Consider the following 17716-nt stretch of genomic DNA (forward strand, 5'->3'; position numbering starts at 1 on the left):
TCCTAAGAGCCACTGAGACAACTTGAATGGCTCAGTACAATATTTCAGTGCACGATTTTTATTGGTTTGTAGTCATTGTATAGGCCCGGCCAAGTGAGTATAACAGGTTTCTGTCCTTAAACCAAGTTAGTGAATCAGTTAGGTTCTTATGACATTCAGGCAGTCAGTTCAAATGTGTTGATTTATTCATTTTTAAAGCCAAACTTAATTATAATGGCCTATGTATTTTTAATGTAAAACCTATGTTTTATGTTGAAGTGATGATCCCTTTAAGAATTAGGTTTCCCGGAAAGACTTCTTGTAAAAGCAGCTCACTCTCAATAAATCATCATGTGGCCAAGCAGTCTGGGAGATAAGTAATAAGCAAGAAAAGGGTCAAGCAGAAGTTAACAATTGAAATAGATAGGTTCCTGGGTGCGGTGCTCTGTTCAAGTGACTGGGATTTAGTTTTAGAACAAGCTTTTTTGGACAGAACTTTTTTTTTCAAGCAGCACTCAGTTGAAATTCTGTATGCTGTCTAAAAGGTTTTAAAACATCTGGTTAACTAAAGGACTCTTTGACAATGAGTTCTAGGAATAGCTATGCTGAACTTTTAGCAAATACTTTAGTTTTGGGATTTCCAATAAAAATAAGTTTCTGGTCTCTAACCAGATCATAATAAAATTCCTAAACTGCCATGGTGGAATTGAAATACCATCTTGTGGATTATTTGTAGAGCCCTCTAGATTACTGTTCTGAAAACATTAACACTACAGCATCTCAGTAACCTAGTAGAAGTTAGCCTTGTAGAAATTAGGAAAATATTTGGGATTTTATGACGGTCTAACTGGTTGGAATTGGAAGATTGCAAGAGTTGATTTTCTGTGGCTAGTTCTTTAATCCAATTACTGAGCAGTCAGCTCATTGAAATCCATGCTATTTCTGGTGATTGACCACCCTTCAATTAAAAGGATGCAGAAAATTAACTGCCAGTCATGAGTCTCTTCAAACTAGGTTCAGATGACTCCAATAGATTAGTTGTCAAGTTGTTCATAACAGGATAAATTGCATGAAATGTACATGTTCTCTGGAAAGTTTAATTGTTTTTTATCCATTAATTTCAATAGTGTGCCTTTGTATACCTAACGCAGCCTTGAGTGAGAGAAAAGTTGAAATGCACCCACCCCGCCATTATAAAAACATTAGACAATCCTGTTTTGCAGCTAGGGGCCCAGCAACAGAATGAACGTTCACCAATGGTAGATCAGTTATAATTGGGAATGTGGAAGAGGCCTGAATTACAGGAATGTCAGATGGTTCATTCGCACGTTCATTAGTACATTGGGGTCTGTGCCTAGGAAAAGTGATCCCAACCATAGACCAGTCAATGAACCCCTTATTTTGCACAACCAATGGAGAATGTAATGTTTACACCTAGGAGATAATATTCCATTAATGGTTCTTTCCAATATACTTTCATGTTAGACAAAATTCTCCATTGCTGGTCCTGCTAATATATCTGATTAACTAACCTTTGAAATCATGTTAAATGCTCAATGAAAAGAGGGAATGTTCATCTTCAAATTCAGATTGAAAGTTAATTGGAAGTGGTTAATATTTACAAAATGTGCACTGTTGTGGAAAATCATCACAGTGAAAGCATTCTCTCTTGTTCATATCAAAAACATGGCTACTTATTTTCGGGAGACAAGAAACTGAGCCTGCTGAAATCATCCTATTAAAGTTTATTACATCACTGAAGCAAAGTGAGTGGAAGAAATATTTTCCTGATATTAATCTAAAGCAATGAAAAGGGAGATTCTAATATGGGCTAAAAAGCAAAAGAACTTGTTAAAACTAATCTCTAAGTCAAATTATCAGGGAAACAGTAAATGTGACCTTTGTCATTAAATCTGAGTAAATACTGATGTATTTTGATGATAGGCACTAGAGTAACAGACGTGGGATCTTGGAGCTTTTGAGAAATTCCAATGCTCTGCATTCTTGCATTGTTCTGTTTTAATTTAGCAAGTGCACATGTTACCCAGCTTCATGGTAGAAGACAAAGACTAAGCTGAGGGCTTAGGTCAAAGTCTTAAAAGTAGAATCAACTCTGACGCACAACATTTCTATAACCTTGAGGAGTCCCTACACATGCACACATTGTACCACAGATCATTGCCTGACACTAAATAGTTTTTAAATGGTAGGGGTGGTGTTTGGAGGAGCAAGCTACTAAGTAATGCCCAAAGTAGGAATACATTTATTTTTACACTTTACAAAGTATATATATATGGCACTGTGCATTGTCTAGAGCATTGTGTTCCACCTAAAAGCAAGATCACACAGGCTGCAGCAATGGTAAGCATCTGTGTTTATGTCATATTGTATTACTTATGAAGTCCACTATGTAGCCTGCATTATCACAGGGGAAAAGATGCAGATAGATTGAGTTAACCAACGTAACAGCTTTAGATGGTTTTTTTATATTGCACTTCCAGCATGCTGCTCTACCACTGCAGTCTGAAAATATATTTTTAAACAGTAGGCAGGATTACAAGAGAAAATTAATTTGGTAGTGAAATATAATCTTTTGAAACAGTAGTTGAAGCTTGGAAGTTCTTAAATGCAAAATATAAAAAGATTAAAAGTTTGCAGATGCCTTCATGGTTGAGTTAGAAAAGTAACCGAACCACATAAACAGGGACGATCCAGATTTGATTTCTGGTCTATACCGAATACTTGTTCTTAGCAAGTACAGTGGCAGTTATCTTCCAATTAGTATCTCATACGTAACACAAAGAAAATCAGCCCTGGCTCCTTGATCTTACGAACCTGGCTTGTCACATTCATGTTGGGCTCCTGACATTTGCTGTCCAAACTCACAAGTTGAAAATTAAAGATCCTGGTATGTGTCTAGATGTAACTCCAAAGTTTTCAACTCTTTCACGAAATGAACACAACAAATTGGCAGGAAAGCCTTTATGAAAATTTGCAAGAGTTTATAGGCTTCTACATACTAAACTGCAAAATGTACAAGCTTTTCTACTTCTTAACGGATTTAATAAGCTCCTATTAAACAGATGATTAATACTGTAAGATCTTATGGTGAGGGGCATAAAGTGTAAAGACCTGCTTCTATAAATTTCTGTAACTGTATAATGAGGTTGTTTTTATTTACTTTTATGTATAAATTCCTTGGTTGAGTGCTAAATTTACCTCAATGTGATAGGCAAAAAGAAACTTTGTGATGGTATAATTTATGTTCAAATAGTTACATCTCTGAGTAAGGTGGTTGTGAATTCACGTCTTCACGTTAGTCTTGAATACATAATCTTAGGCTATCATTCTAGGGCAGTGCTGAGGGGCAGCTGCACTGTTAATTGGAGTCCTGCCTGAACCACTCGGATGGCACAAAACTTTGATGATGTTATTTGAAGATCAGAGCAGCTCTTTTGGTGTCTCAGCCGACAGTGACTTCTCAACCGTCAACACCCAAACAAATTGTCTGGTCATTTATCCCCTTTCTGTTTGGATTAGCTACTCCATTCCTAAACACTACAATGGTGACTGTGAAAAGGTCATCAAACGTTCTCCCTTTGCATGTTATAAACCAATACATTATTTTCAGCACCAAAAACCTCTTTATAATGAGATAAAGTTAATGCTCATGAATTTTAACATGATATTCAATGAAGAAACTAGCAAATGACGTGAATTTTTTCAGGAGCTTTCTCAGGTCGTGAAAAGCAGCTGTTCCTTATTGATTCACTTGAAGTAATCCATTCAACATAAAAAAATTGCCCTCTTGCTATCATTGAGGTGAATGTACTTGCTCCAGAACTATATGAAATTCTCACTAGTTGTTTTTTTTAAAAAGGGCAGTAACTGTTTGTCAGCTTAACTCTGTGCTGTCATGGCTGCAGGAACAAAAACTGAGGGATGAGGCACATGACGTAAACTTGAGATTAACCCTAAGACTTTATGCATTCAATGGAATTTTCAAGACATAGTCACACTTCTGTTAAAAAAAATCTAGAAAGACATTAGCTGTTATCAGAGATTTTCCAGTACCTCAGAAAATATGCATCTTCAGTGGGGTGGGACTGCTATCCATCATGAAGAAATGCCCTTGATGACAGTAAATCATAGTTTGTCGTCTCATTTTTAAATTTGTTTATGGGATGTGAGTGTCATTGGCTAGGCCATCATTTAACTGTCCATTCCTAATCGTCCATAGGGCAATGAAAAATCTACCACATTGTTGTGAGTCTGGAGTTACATGTAGACAATACTGGGTAATAACAGCAGAATTCCTTTTATATAAAAGAGCACTAATGAAGCAGTTGGCTTTTGTGAGAATCAGCAATGATTACATAGTCATTGTTAGGCTTAATTTAATTCCTGATTTTGCTTTCTTTTTGAACTGAATTCAAGTTTCACTGTCTGCCCATAGTGGGTTTCAAATCCATGTCTCCATTAGCCTAGGGCTGTAGATTGCTACTCCAGTGACATTTTCAACATGCCACTGCCTCCCCATACAAGGAATGGACTCTCTGATCTCCAGTGGAAATCCATGGCCAAACATTATGATAGCAGCCACTAAAAATGTTCCAAAGCGACCGCGTGTAATTTTATTTTAAACGGTTAAACACGGGCACACTTTGCTCTGAGACTGATTCGGTCCAGTCCTCTGTTGGAAAAGCTCTGTGACTTCCAAGCAACTTCAGATAGTTGAATGCAGGGGTTGGTGGAGTTTTCTCATAGGCAGGAATTAAGCTTCTATTTAGGGAGTGGGTGGAAAAAGGAATATGATAGAGTGCATCTCCAAGCAAATTTCATCCTGATCTGCTTTAGGTCTGACAAATATAAGATGGAGGGAAGCAGCAAAATACAAGAGTTGAATTTTATTTTCAGAACAGTTTTTGGTCTGGTTGTTAAATGTAAAATTTTCCCCTATGTATAACATAAAAAATGCTACATGATTTAGGATATAAATATTTGGGTTATTGTGCTTGCTGGTGTTTACAGTTCCCTGCTTGCTTTTCAGCCTCAATTATGATGCACAAGTTGAAGGTAAATTTTACATCTTAGGGCAAAGAGGGTCAATTTATATTTGAAACTTTTGTGTATTTTATACTCTTTTACCCTCAAGGTAAACCTTAACATACCATAAGATAGCCTACATTATTGTACATTAGCATCTGTCCTTTTAAACTGATGCTGATAAAGATTTTTTTTTAGGCTCCCAAGAAGGCAAAGAAGAAAATAGAGGGAGCAAACTCCAATGTGTTCTCTATGTTTGATCAGTCACAGATTCAGGAATTTAAGGAGGTAATTTTATTGACATTTCTGTAACCAAAACTGTTATTGGACCTTAAGTCATTTTTGTCAGTGGTGCAAAAGATCAATAACTTGAAATGTTAACCCTCCTTTCTTTTCTCCAAAGCTGCTACACATCCTATTGAGTATTTCTAACATTTTCTATTGTTATTTCAGATTTCCTGCATTTACAGTATTTTGCTTTTCGTTTGATGCCAGATATACATATTGCTTTGGGGTTCCTCTAATGTAAGCTGCTTTTGCACCACATCTTTGTTATCCATACATATCAATGCTGTACTGGACAGCCTCCCATTCTCCACAAACTTGAATAGCTCAAAACTCTGCTGTCCAGATCCTAACTCACACAAACTCCCACTCACCAATCACCTCTGTGCTCACTGACCTACAATAGAATTGGATCCACCAATGTCTCAGGTTCAAAATTCTCATCTTGTTTTCAAATCCCTCCATAGCCTTGCTCCTTTCCATATGTAAAACATTTTGAAAGCCTACAACTTTGCAAGATCTCTGTGATCTTCCAGTTAAAGTAATTTGTATAACCCGGACCCTTTTCTTCCCACTGAGATCCTAAGCTCTACAGCTTTCTAACTTCCTTCAACGTTTCTATTTTTTTTTTCTTCTTTTTTTTTTGAAGACACAAAGTGCACGAATCTTTATTCAAATTCCACCACCAGGAAGATAGGAAAACAGCCGGGTGGCGGTATAGCAATTTATTTTATTTATTTATTTTTTTCTTTTTTTTTTCCCCCAGCACCCATGGTGTGTGTGTGCAGGTGTGAGACACAGTGGAAGACACAAAGTGCACGAATCTTTATTCAAATTCCACCACCAGGAAGATAGGAAAACAGCCGGGTGGCGGTATAGCAATTTTTTTTTTAATTGGAGAAATGATGCACTCCACTCCCTGCGGAATCTCCTGTTTATTTTTTTTCTTTCTTTCTTTTTTTTTTCCCCCACACTACCACCTAACTGCGGTAGTGCTTATTTTTTTTCCCCAGCACCCATGGTGTGTGTGTGCAGGTGTGAGACACAGTGGAAGACACAAAGTGCACGAATCTTTATTCAATTTCCACCACCAGGAAGATAGGAAAACACTTCAACGTTTCTATAGTGACTGGAACCAGGTGGACCTCGTTGGACTATGAGGTCCTTGATTAGGATTGTTAACGTGGGCCAATCAGGACAGCCTTGGCTAACCAATATAACCAGGAGAACAGGTCCAGACAGCGAGCCATGGAGGGTGGGTGTGGGTGTGGGTGTGGGTGTGGGTGTGGGTGTGGGTGTGGGTGTGGGTGTGGGTGTGGGTGTGGGTGTGGGTGTGGGTGTGGGTGTGGGTGTGGGTGTGGGTGTGGGTGTGGGTGTGGGTGTGGGTGTGGGTGTGGGTGTGGGTGTGGGTGTGGCCAACTGCCTGACCTGCATCCGTGGGTATGTCAGAACCCGGGTGTCCTTGGAGAAGGAGCATGCGGTGTCCACCAACACCCTCGAGATTTTCAGGGAACGGTGGGCACCACAGGGAGTGGAGTGTATTATTTCCCCCTCCAACTGTATTTTGATTTAATCCCTGCCTTCCCCCTCACTTGTTTGATCACACAGCATTGCCCTTTGATGTGAAGGGCACTGCTTGTCACTGGCCATGTTTTCCTGTCTATCTAGGTCTGAGATATTTTTTAGGAGAGATGGCACCTATTAACTAAGGAGGACCTTACACAAACTACAGTCTACTTTTTGTAAATGTTTCTTCTGCACTTTTGTGTGGAAACCATTATAATAGATATTATTCCAACTAAATAAATTTAATTCAGAAATAGGATAAAACCTAGTAATTGGAATCTGGGGTATTATTGATTTAAGACAGAGGAAGTATGTATTATGTTGGCCAATTGAAGAAATATAGCCAACACATTCTTTTTGCTGATGCATACAATTTCATCATAGATAGCAAAAGAAATCCATATCTTTCTATGTTCTCACACAACTTTCTGTTAGTTCTATGGAAAAGGAAAACTAATAATTTGTCGCCTACATTTCTAACAAATTAATTAATAAGATGTGGTTGCCACCGATTGGGCCAGTATGTATTGCCCGTCCTTTATTTGGCTTTGAACAGAATGGTTCACTAAGATATTTCAGAAGGCAGTTAGGAGTCAACCACATTATGATGAGTCTGGAGTCATAGGTCAGCCAGACCAGGTAAGGATGGCAGATTTCCTTCCCTAAAAAGGACATATTGAACCAAATAGGTTTTTACAACAATTAACAGTTGTTACATGGCTACCACAAGCCTAGCTTTTTATTCCAGATTTTACTGAATTCAAATTTTACCATCTACCACTTCACCAAACTCATACCGCTGTTCCATTAACCCAGTGTCCTGTATTACTAGTCCAGTGACATTACAACTGAGTCACTACATCCTCTAAATGATCTCCTCACTAATTTTTATAAAACTAAATGTCAGTAACAAAACTGATTCTTGATGCAGAGAAATCCAGTGTTACCAACATTTTAATAAAATTAACATTGAATGTTTTGTATAAACTTAACATTGTATCTCTACACTTTCAGTGTGTGCTGCTATTTATAAAATCTGAAATGTTGTTGGTCTTATTTTTGTAGTTGTATCTATCCAAGTTCACCCTTTCAGGAATTTATGTATTTGAACTCTGTTCACCTGCAGTGCTTTTTCATTGGGTGTTTATTCTCATTCATTGTTTATGTTTGTGAACTGAGAGGAGACATCATATTGCGAAGTGTTGTAGTCTTCCTGAGTAGCTTATGAAGAGAACATTGCTAAAACTATGGCCTTCAACATCAAGTTTATTAATACTGACATCGGCTAAAACAAGAAGCACAAAGTCTAACACGGAATGATGTACAGTTTAGAACACTGATATACTATATTAAATATGTGTTCCTGTTGAATCTGAGACATAAGTTATAACCAAAGATACCAGTTTTTAATACTGTATTGATTTTGCTTTGATGCCAGGCTTTTACAATAATGGATCAAAACAGGGATGGATTCATTGATAAGGCAGACCTCAGGGACACATTTGCTGCTCTGGGTTAGTGTCACTATTACAGAATGATTTTCACTGCTAAGGTCAAAAGACATTTATTAATGGTTAATGATCTATTCAACAGGCCGCCTGAATGTAAAAAATGAAGAACTAGATGACATGATTAAAGAGTCTGCTGCACCAATTAACTTTACAGTTTTTCTTACCATGTTTGGTGAAAAGCTGAAGGGTAAGTGAAACAAGTGATAGTAATGAGTCGTTTACAAAGGAAAGCCACATATTATTAGAAACTTTTGCACAAATTTTCCAGCTCACCAGAGATTGCACTTTTGGGGGATAGGGCACATGAAGACTCTATGGAAGCCTTGCACCCACACAAGCACAGAAATTGTCCAGGAAATTTAACCTTCCGTTGGATTGATTTTTTTATAGCCCATGTCCCTCTGCAAATACTTCCAGCACTGAGGTTGGTGTTGGAGGCCCTGGCTAAATACAAAGGTCTTATTTATGTACTTACTCTAAACAGACTTTGTGTGTTTGCACTTTTTCTAATTCGGAGATTAGCCAGTATATTTGACTCAATTCACTTCAACCGTTCAACGATTTCATCCACTCATCTATCTCACTTATTCACTCACTTCGGCCATCTACCACACTTACTCATACTCCTCCCCAACTCATTGACCACACTCACACATCATCTAACCAGTTATTTTCTCATTCCCTCTTTGACCACTACAGGCTGACTAAAAGGTGTGGACCTTTCAAAATCTACCTGAATATGGAAACTAGTGTTGTGAAAAGAATCTGTCTTGACTTTCAAAGTCCTAAGTTGAAAATCATAAAAGGATCCAGGTTGTAGATATCTGCACAGGCAGCAATAATGTGTGCAGCATCAATGCTGACTGCGAGATCTGGGCCATTGTAACTACTGAAAGGAGGAATTTAGCAATACATCAATATTAAGGCTAATTTGCAACTAAGGGCTAGGTGGTGCAAGAAGATTCTAGGACCCAGAACAAGAATTCACAAAAGACATTGTGTGGATTAATATTTCTGTAGGTTTTTTCCAAGATTAGTTAAGAGCATTTGAATCTCACATTGTTTCTTTATCTCATTACTGTTCAATTTAAATGGGCTAATTTAATTATACAAAAACAACGCTGTCTTCAAAAGAACTATGAGAATGCTTCATGTACTGAATTACAAAAATAAATTCAGAAGATTTTGTCTATTAAGACAGTAGACAAACTCCTGTAACCCAGCTTCCCTATGTCAGCTCCCAGTTTTCAAATGCCTCAAATAAAATAGTCCTCATTCTTGAGCTTAAATCCTTCAATAAACTCCCACTCCCATCTCTTTAACCTAATTCCACTTTTACAAAGTCCAAGCTCCTCTGACTCAAGTCCCTTGTCGTGACATCCTCATTCCCATCACCAGAACAGATAAAAATGGCATGAGCAAGGCAACAAACCTGTCTTGGCCACAAACTGTAACCTCTCTGTCCAGCATATACCTCACTCTGCCAGTACCATCAAGTCAGGGGACTAAATTTAGTTCAAGGAAGAGTTATGAAAAACATACCGCAGGATCTAAAGATAAGATGCCAATTTGAAAGAGCAATACGCTGCAGAAAAATTATGCTATGAACAGAACTGGAGACTATATGGATTAGATCAGATTTGCTTTGCAGGTATATCCAGTGGGCATGTCACCAACAAACACCAAGAACATCCCTCTCCTTCAAGAGGTCAGAACGCAGCATGTCAGTGGGGTAGACAAAGCTGAAGTATTTGCAACAATCTTCATTCAGAAGCGCTGAGAGAATGTTCCACTTCTGTCTGCTTCTGAGGTCCCTATTATCACATAAGCCAGTCTTCATCAGTAATTTGATTCATTGACTACATCTGCTTGAGAACTAGCCATGGCTTCAAATTCCTCTCATAAAGGTACTCCAGTGGCACCTACCTACAATTGGGAAAAAAGTGCCGAGATATGTCCTGTCCACAAAAGCATGATCCAGCCAATTACCATCCCATCAGACTACTCCCAATCATCAACATATTGCTAGAAAGAGTGCTTGATCATGATATTCAGTGACACTTATTTATCTATAACCTGCTTACTGACACTCAGTGGGCCTGGTGGAACACAAACTAAGCTCCTGACCTTATTATGGTTTTGATTCAAACATTGAAGAAAGTGAAGTGAGTCACTGCCCTTGAAATCAAGGTACCGTTTGGCTGAGCAAAGTATCAAGGAACCCTAGTACAATTGAAGTAAATAGGAGTTAGATATAGTGGTGGCAGTTATGCCTAACATACCTATCTTAGTGGTTACTGAAGGTCAATCATCTCATTCCCATGACATTGTTACAGGGGTTCCTCAGGGCAGTACCCAGACTGAACTATCTTCAGTTACGTCACCTTTCTTCCATTAGTAGGTCAGAAATGGGAATAGTCACGATGATTCACAATATTTAATTCACTTTGAAACCACTGAAGCAGTGCTTACGCATACGCAAAAAGCTGAGAACAACAAGCTGATATTTTCCAAGTAACATTTGCATCACAAAAATGTCAGGCAAGGTCCATCACCAACAGAGAATCTGATCATTTCTGCCATAGCTGAATCAACATCTTGATGGTTCACAATTTGCCAGAAAGCTATCTTGATCAGCCACATAAGTTCTGTGGTTACAATAGCACTGGGTATTGAGTGATATGTGACTTCACTTCCAGATCTCCCCAAAGTGTTTTCAACCTAGATGAAGCACATGTCAAAAATGTGATGGAATACTCTTCTTTTTTTAGACATTTAAAAAGCACAACATATAAAGGATGAGGCAGCCTATTTAATTGACAGCCCAGCTATCATGTTAATCATTTACTCCTTCCGCCACTGGTGCACCATGCTCCAGTGTTCACCATCCACAAGATATCCTGCAGCAATTTGCCAAAGCCTTTTCAACAGCACCTTCCAAACTCAAAACTTCTGCCATCTTGAAAGATAAGGACAGCAGTTGTAATGAGAACATTAAGTTCTCCTCCTGGCTAGAGACCCTTCCGACTAGAAATATACTGATGCCCCTTCATGATTGGTGAGTTGGTTAAATTCCTGGAACTCTCCTCCTAACTGCTGCAGTTCAAAAGAAAACACTTAGCATCACTTTCTCAACAGCAACAAGTGATGGGCAACAAGTGCTGGTCATGCTTGAAAAATGCACTCCTGCTAATGAAGGAGAAAAAGAAAAAAAATCAAGTGATTAGGAATAAGTTGACTTTTTCCACCTCCTGCATTAAGGACACGGCACCAAGTATTCATTGCTGCTCTTTTTGATATGGGCTAACTTGGGCTAAAGCAGGACACATGAATTTTGTGCAAAATGTTGAAAATTGAATACTATCTAAACTTGATTTAATATACATTAAAAAAAAGTGGTGAGAATATTTACTCTGCACTTTCCAGTCACACATTAATAAAAGGTTGGGATTACCTATATCCTCTCTGTTAAGAGATAATGCAGAGAATAGCAAAATAATTCTCAAATTGGATTTTTTAACCATAATTCATTATGGGTTATGAAGTAATTGCAATATAAAAATAAAAATATTATTCTCTTACACAACTTCATAGGCACAGATCCAGAAGAGTCAATCTTAAATGCATTCAAAGTATTTGATCCTGAAGGCAAGGGTGTTTTGAGGAAAGATTAGTAAGTATATATTATCTTATGTATAGCTTTTCAGTTTATGCTTCACATAAAAATATGTTTCATAATCCAAAAGTGTTTACATTGATTTGAACTTATTTTTCCCCCATTTTTTGTAGCATTGAGGAAATGTTGATGACTCAAGCTGAAAGGTTTACCAAGGAAGAGGTAGGTTCATGCAAACAATAGATTATCTTAAGAAAGAAAAACTGGAGATTAATTCATAAGAATTTCAATACTTAATTTTCCTTACTGTAAAAGCAATCAAAGTAAATTAGTCACCAACTTTTAAACAACTTGTTTTCAGCTGAAGCATCTTTGTTAGATTGACTTTTTTTTCACTCTATAATCACCTCTGTCTTCCTCATGAGATATCAAAGAGTAAATCTGAGGATCTCACTAATTTCCAAGTTGGTTTTACTCCATACATATATTAATCACTTAAGTCACTGACAACCAAAATAACCATTTGAGGATGAGGTTCAATGCCAACTATGGTTAGCTGCTAGAGTGTTATTTTTAATCCTAGCTCTGGGGTGAAAATTAGTGGGGAGAAGATTTCACATGCATTAAAAGCACCTTGTTATTTCACAGATGGTTTATTTTCTGAGCTTATTTTCTGCAGCCAATTAAGTTTAAATGTATCATCATATGAACACATTACTCCTTGTCCAAATATTCTCTTCCTCCAATAAATTCATATAGCCAAGCCCTTGTCTTCATGTGGGGCAAAAGGCAGGAGATGCATGATAGCTGCACATGTTTTTGTTCTCTTATGTCACTTCGAAGAAATCTGTAACTGAGCTACTTGAAAAATATTCTTTAAAAATTGGAAAAATGGAAACCTCCAAAAAAAAATCACTTTTCAATACGACAAAATATCCCTGTTATCCCTTAAAGAGCCTTGCTTTTTAGATATTCACATTTATTAACATATCGTACATGAAATATCTTTTCAGGTTGATCAGATGTTCACAGCTTTCCCTCCAGACGTGTCAGGTAACCTGGATTATAAGAATCTGGTACACATCATCACTCACGGAGAAGAGAAAGACCAAGAATAGATCATTCTTTGCTATTTTCATGTTCATCTGCACCTTTCTTGTTTTATTCTTCTTTGAATAAATTACAACTCAGTTATTTTTCATGTTGTTTCTGCACTTTTTTTTCTAATTTACCAGTAGGAAGCTCTATTTTTACTCTTTTGTAGTTCAAGATATAAAAGGAATCAAGTTTTATTTTTAAACTTAAATATTGAAACAGGTAAAAGGTGAAAATAGCTGTTAGAGAAAATGACAGGAGTTAATCAGATCAAGCATGTAGAAAGAAGTATCTGTATTAGCTGAGGTGAATTGCAATAAAAATATTAATTGCTCATCTTAAAGATGATGTCAAGTCATCAACTGTACAAGATATTAGTTAAGTATTTTATCATTATTTAGATTTTAGTAACTAGCTTCTCCAATAGCATGTTGTACAGAAGCTTTGAGAAATAAAATTGTTTAATTCTAAAAAGCCATCTTACACATTTCAGACTGAAGAATACTCAACATCCTTTGTTACAACTATGAGTATAGTTTATATGTGATTCTTGTATGTTTCTGTAACCAGGTATGAGAGCAGACAACTTACAATATTTTTGAAAAAGGCAGAGATTGTTAAATTGTATAGGAAATAAAGTATTACAAGTATTTTCTTTACTTTTCAAACATTTAGGAAATAAATGCAGTTGCTAAAAAAGCATTTTTGAATTTATACCTCCTCTCTTGTCTATATCCTCCAAAATTTCAAAATCAGAGGGAAATAAAGTTGGGATTTCCAATACATTAGTCAGTTTTTCCGTGACCCTTTGTCTTTTATTTATATTACAGCATTTCAAAATACATTTTTTATATATTTTACATTTAAAATGGGATTATGAATTACATAGAAAAAATGTAAATCTATTTCTTTTGGAAAAAAATGTAATTTAATTTATTATGATCCTATGGGAGGTCCAAAAGAGCCACATTTACTGAATGCCTTACAGGTGAAGAAAATATCAACAAGTTACTTTTCATTGCTGTGACTTCAACATTAATCAGAACCAACATAAATTAAACATGAATTAATAGGCAAACGATTCTTCAAATAAAAAAGGCTTATTTTACTTTAAATATTTGATATACGGATATATTGTACATTTATGAAAAAACACTTACATTACTCCCACAAACATGTGGTACAATATGCAGTTTCAAATTTGTTTTATTTCGCTTCTGGTATGTAGGATCTTTCATTTTCCCATTCAGTTGATTTGGCCATTGAATCATGTGCACTAGCGGCTTTTCAACATTGGGGACAGTTGTCACCCAAACCATGCAAAGTCTCTGTCATGATAGTCTTGATAGCACAGATTCCCCAGAGACTCCTTTACATGATCCATTTCATAAATCGTATTGAATGATCCTGTTAGCTCTGGCATAACTAATGAAACAGCAGTAAAATTATCAAATTGACAATCCTACCACTAGCCCTGTCTTCGGTTTTCTGTGCTATTTAACTATAATTACACTTACATGCCTCATGTAAATGTGCATTTTCTGTTCTTACATTGTCTGTTGTTCTTCTTTGTGTCAGTCAGCCACATTGTTTCTTAGCTTCCTTCTGATGTTACTTCCAGTTCAAGGGTATCCAGTACTTTGTAACATCAGAAGAAATTACAATTAATTCCTTTTCAATTGACAAACTCTTCAAAGTCCTCGATAAACATTCTGGAAAATAATTATAAATTTCACAGACCTTTTTAAAGGAAATATCTATTTTCCTCACTAATGCTTCTGGATAAAGTTAATCACAACCTGAATTAAGACACAATCCATTTACACTTATGTCCATCTTTTAAAGAAGAATCTTGAAAAGATTCTGCTGACTTAAGTTTCAATGAAATTCCTGTATAATGTATGATAAAATATGTCTGAAATGTACAACTTGATTGGTAATGTGCAATGTACAAACAATTTTGATATTGAGTAAAAATAGATTTAAAGTTTATGCTAAATAACTATTTCATTGAGTCTGTGCGTGGAACTGAATCTGTAATTCAATCACGTGGCATTTCAAATGCTGCTTTAGGTTCTTATTAAATGATCGTTTCAAATTCCACATTCACTATTTGCAACCATATAACAGGACAATTTAAATTTCACTGCTGGCTACTGATGCTAACGAAAATACAAATATAAGTAAAAGCATATAATTTGGCCCCTTGAGCCTGCTCCACCATTCAATATTATAAAGGTTCATCTGTTGCATTTTGAATGCAACATTCCCATCTCACTGTTAATCATTATTTCTCCGCTTAACAAGTCTATCCACTTCTGTCTTAAGGATATTTAATTACCTCACCACTAACATTTTCTGAGGCAGAATTTCAGAGTTACAGAATCATCCAAGAGAAAAGAAATTCTCCTCATCTCTGTCTTAAAAGAGGGACCCGAATTTTAAAACAGTGCTCCCTAGCTCTGGACTGACCCAGAAGAGGAAATGTCTTTTCCACATCCACCACATCTACGTTCCTTACATAAGAAGACCAAAACTGCACACAGTATTTCAGATGTAGTCTCATTAATGCTCTGTATAACTAAAGCATAACATTCTTATTTCAATGTCCAACTGCTCCTGTATTAAAGGGCAGAATCGCTCCTGCGTTAAAGGTGGCATGGTGGCTCAGTGTTTAGCATGCTGCCTCACAGTGCCAGGGAACTGGCTTTGAAAGTTTCAGATTACAGTCTGTTTGAAGTTTGCACATTCTCCCTGTGTTTGAGTGGGATTCCTCTGGGTCCTTTGGTTTCCTCTCACTGTCCAAATATGTGAAGGTTAGGTGGATTGGCTATGCTAAATTGCCCACAGTTTCAAGGGATGTGTCAGGTTCATGGATTAGGAAATGCAGGGTTACAATGATAGAGCAAGGATGTGGGTCTGGGTAGAATGCTGTTCAGAGGATCAGTGTGGAGTTGATGGGCTGAATGGTATGCTTCCACACTATAGGAGTTCTATGATTCCAAGAATCTTATTAGCCTTTTGATTATGTGCTGTCCCAGCATTCTAAGCTTTGTGACTCATGCATGAGAACATCTAAATCTCTGCAGCTTGGAATTTTGCAGTTGTTCTCTATTTAAGTAATATTCTGCTTTTTAATTCTTCTTGCCAAAGTGAACAACTTCACACTTGCCCAAGTTTTACCCCATCTGCCAGGCTTTTGCCCACTCACTCAAACTACATATTGTTTGCAATTTCCTTTTGTCTTCTTCACAACATTCTTTCTAACTATCTTGGCATCTTTGATGAATTTAGCTACCATGCCTTTGCTCCCTTCATTTAGTTCATTGATATGAGTTGTAAAGGTAAAGACCCTAGCAAAGACCCCTTCAGCCTCCACATGTCACATCCAACCAAAGACCCATTTATGCATAATGATTGTTTTCTGCCAATATTCTGTCCACCCCAACATGTCACTCCTGTACAATGAGTTTTTATTTTCCAAAATAACCTTTGATGTGGCACTTTATCAGAATTCCTCTGGAAATAGCTTTTAAACTTAAATGTGAAACATTGACAATTAATGTACTCATTCTTATGCAGAACTGCAGGCTGAATACTACCAGAAATTGACTAAGTATTAATTTCATAGAGTTTAGTAGAGGATTTTTCTTCGCAAAGCCTAATGAGTTTTCTCACACTATCATCCCAAACCTGCCTCATTAATGACATACCATGTTTCTATGGCAATCCCCTCATCCAATGCTAGCCTAATGCTACCTACTCGCTGTAGGTACTGCTGGGATGACCCAAGATTCCTAGCATCAGCACCATATTTAAAAGGTTGTTGTGCATCCCATCAAGTGCAAGCATTCAGAAATGCATGGTTCATGACATTTGCCCCAGCAGATAAGGGGAAATTGATGTGCCACTTTGTGGACATGGTCCTAGTGGACAGGGCTTCTTCACTCCGCAGCACCAGATGAGGCCATGACACCAGACTGTGTCAGCCTAGTCCCAAGTTGCCACCTGGGTCATTGCAGTCCCAACTGTCCAGAGGAATGCTCAGTATGCAACAGTAAGGTCACTGTTTCAACAAGTGCCACCATTCTGAGTCTGCTACCTCACACCAAGGCTCATGGTCTCCTCTTTCATTATCATAATCAAAAGCCTTCCCTTACTCGCTCTCACCCACCCAATCTCCCAGACTACTAACCCCACATGGTTTCTAAGCATTGCAGTCAGTCACTCAGGACACTTCACTATCTTTCCCTCACTCGCACCAACACTAAAAGCTACTTTCACTTCACTCAACTCCCCCCCATTGTCTCAATTGAGGAACAAGTGGCCCACCCAATTGCGCAGGAAGAGACAAGACAGTGTGGGGTGCTAATCATTCAGCTCCTCACCCCCTACGAGTGATCCTGATCATGACTACCCCAAGCAGCCAATTCATGTGTGCCCTACACCATGGACTGATAGGCATCAAAAGATGAGGTCCTTTTCTGAATGTGTTGATTCCTCTGACAACAGCCCCCTTGATTTGACTGAGGATTACTCCGATTAGACTCTGACCATGGCCCATTTGGTTAAATGCAATCTGTTTGCCACATAGGGTCTGAGTGCATGCTGTGGGTGA

At 37.5% G+C, this 17716-nt stretch overlaps 1 protein-coding gene across 1 annotated transcript; it reads left to right on the forward strand.

Annotated features, from left to right (window-relative positions):
• The first annotated feature begins 2319 nt into the window (after positions 1-2319).
• Positions 2320-13199, forward strand: LOC122562654 (myosin regulatory light chain 2, ventricular/cardiac muscle isoform). The gene is made up of 7 exons (XM_043715679.2): positions 2320-2340; positions 5224-5313; positions 8315-8390; positions 8470-8574; positions 11982-12060; positions 12177-12225; positions 13017-13199. The coding sequence occupies exons 1-7, from the start codon at positions 2338-2340 to the stop codon at positions 13119-13121; spliced, it is 507 nt and encodes a 168-aa protein (XP_043571614.1). The 5' UTR covers positions 2320-2337; the 3' UTR covers positions 13122-13199.
• Positions 13200-17716: the final 4517 nt, after the last annotated feature.

This window comes from Chiloscyllium plagiosum, unplaced genomic scaffold, assembly GCF_037043375.1.
Source record: "Chiloscyllium plagiosum isolate Xiang-an unplaced genomic scaffold, Cpla_swu_hap1 HiC_scaffold_24, whole genome shotgun sequence".
NCBI lineage: Eukaryota > Metazoa > Chordata > Chondrichthyes > Orectolobiformes > Hemiscylliidae > Chiloscyllium > Chiloscyllium plagiosum.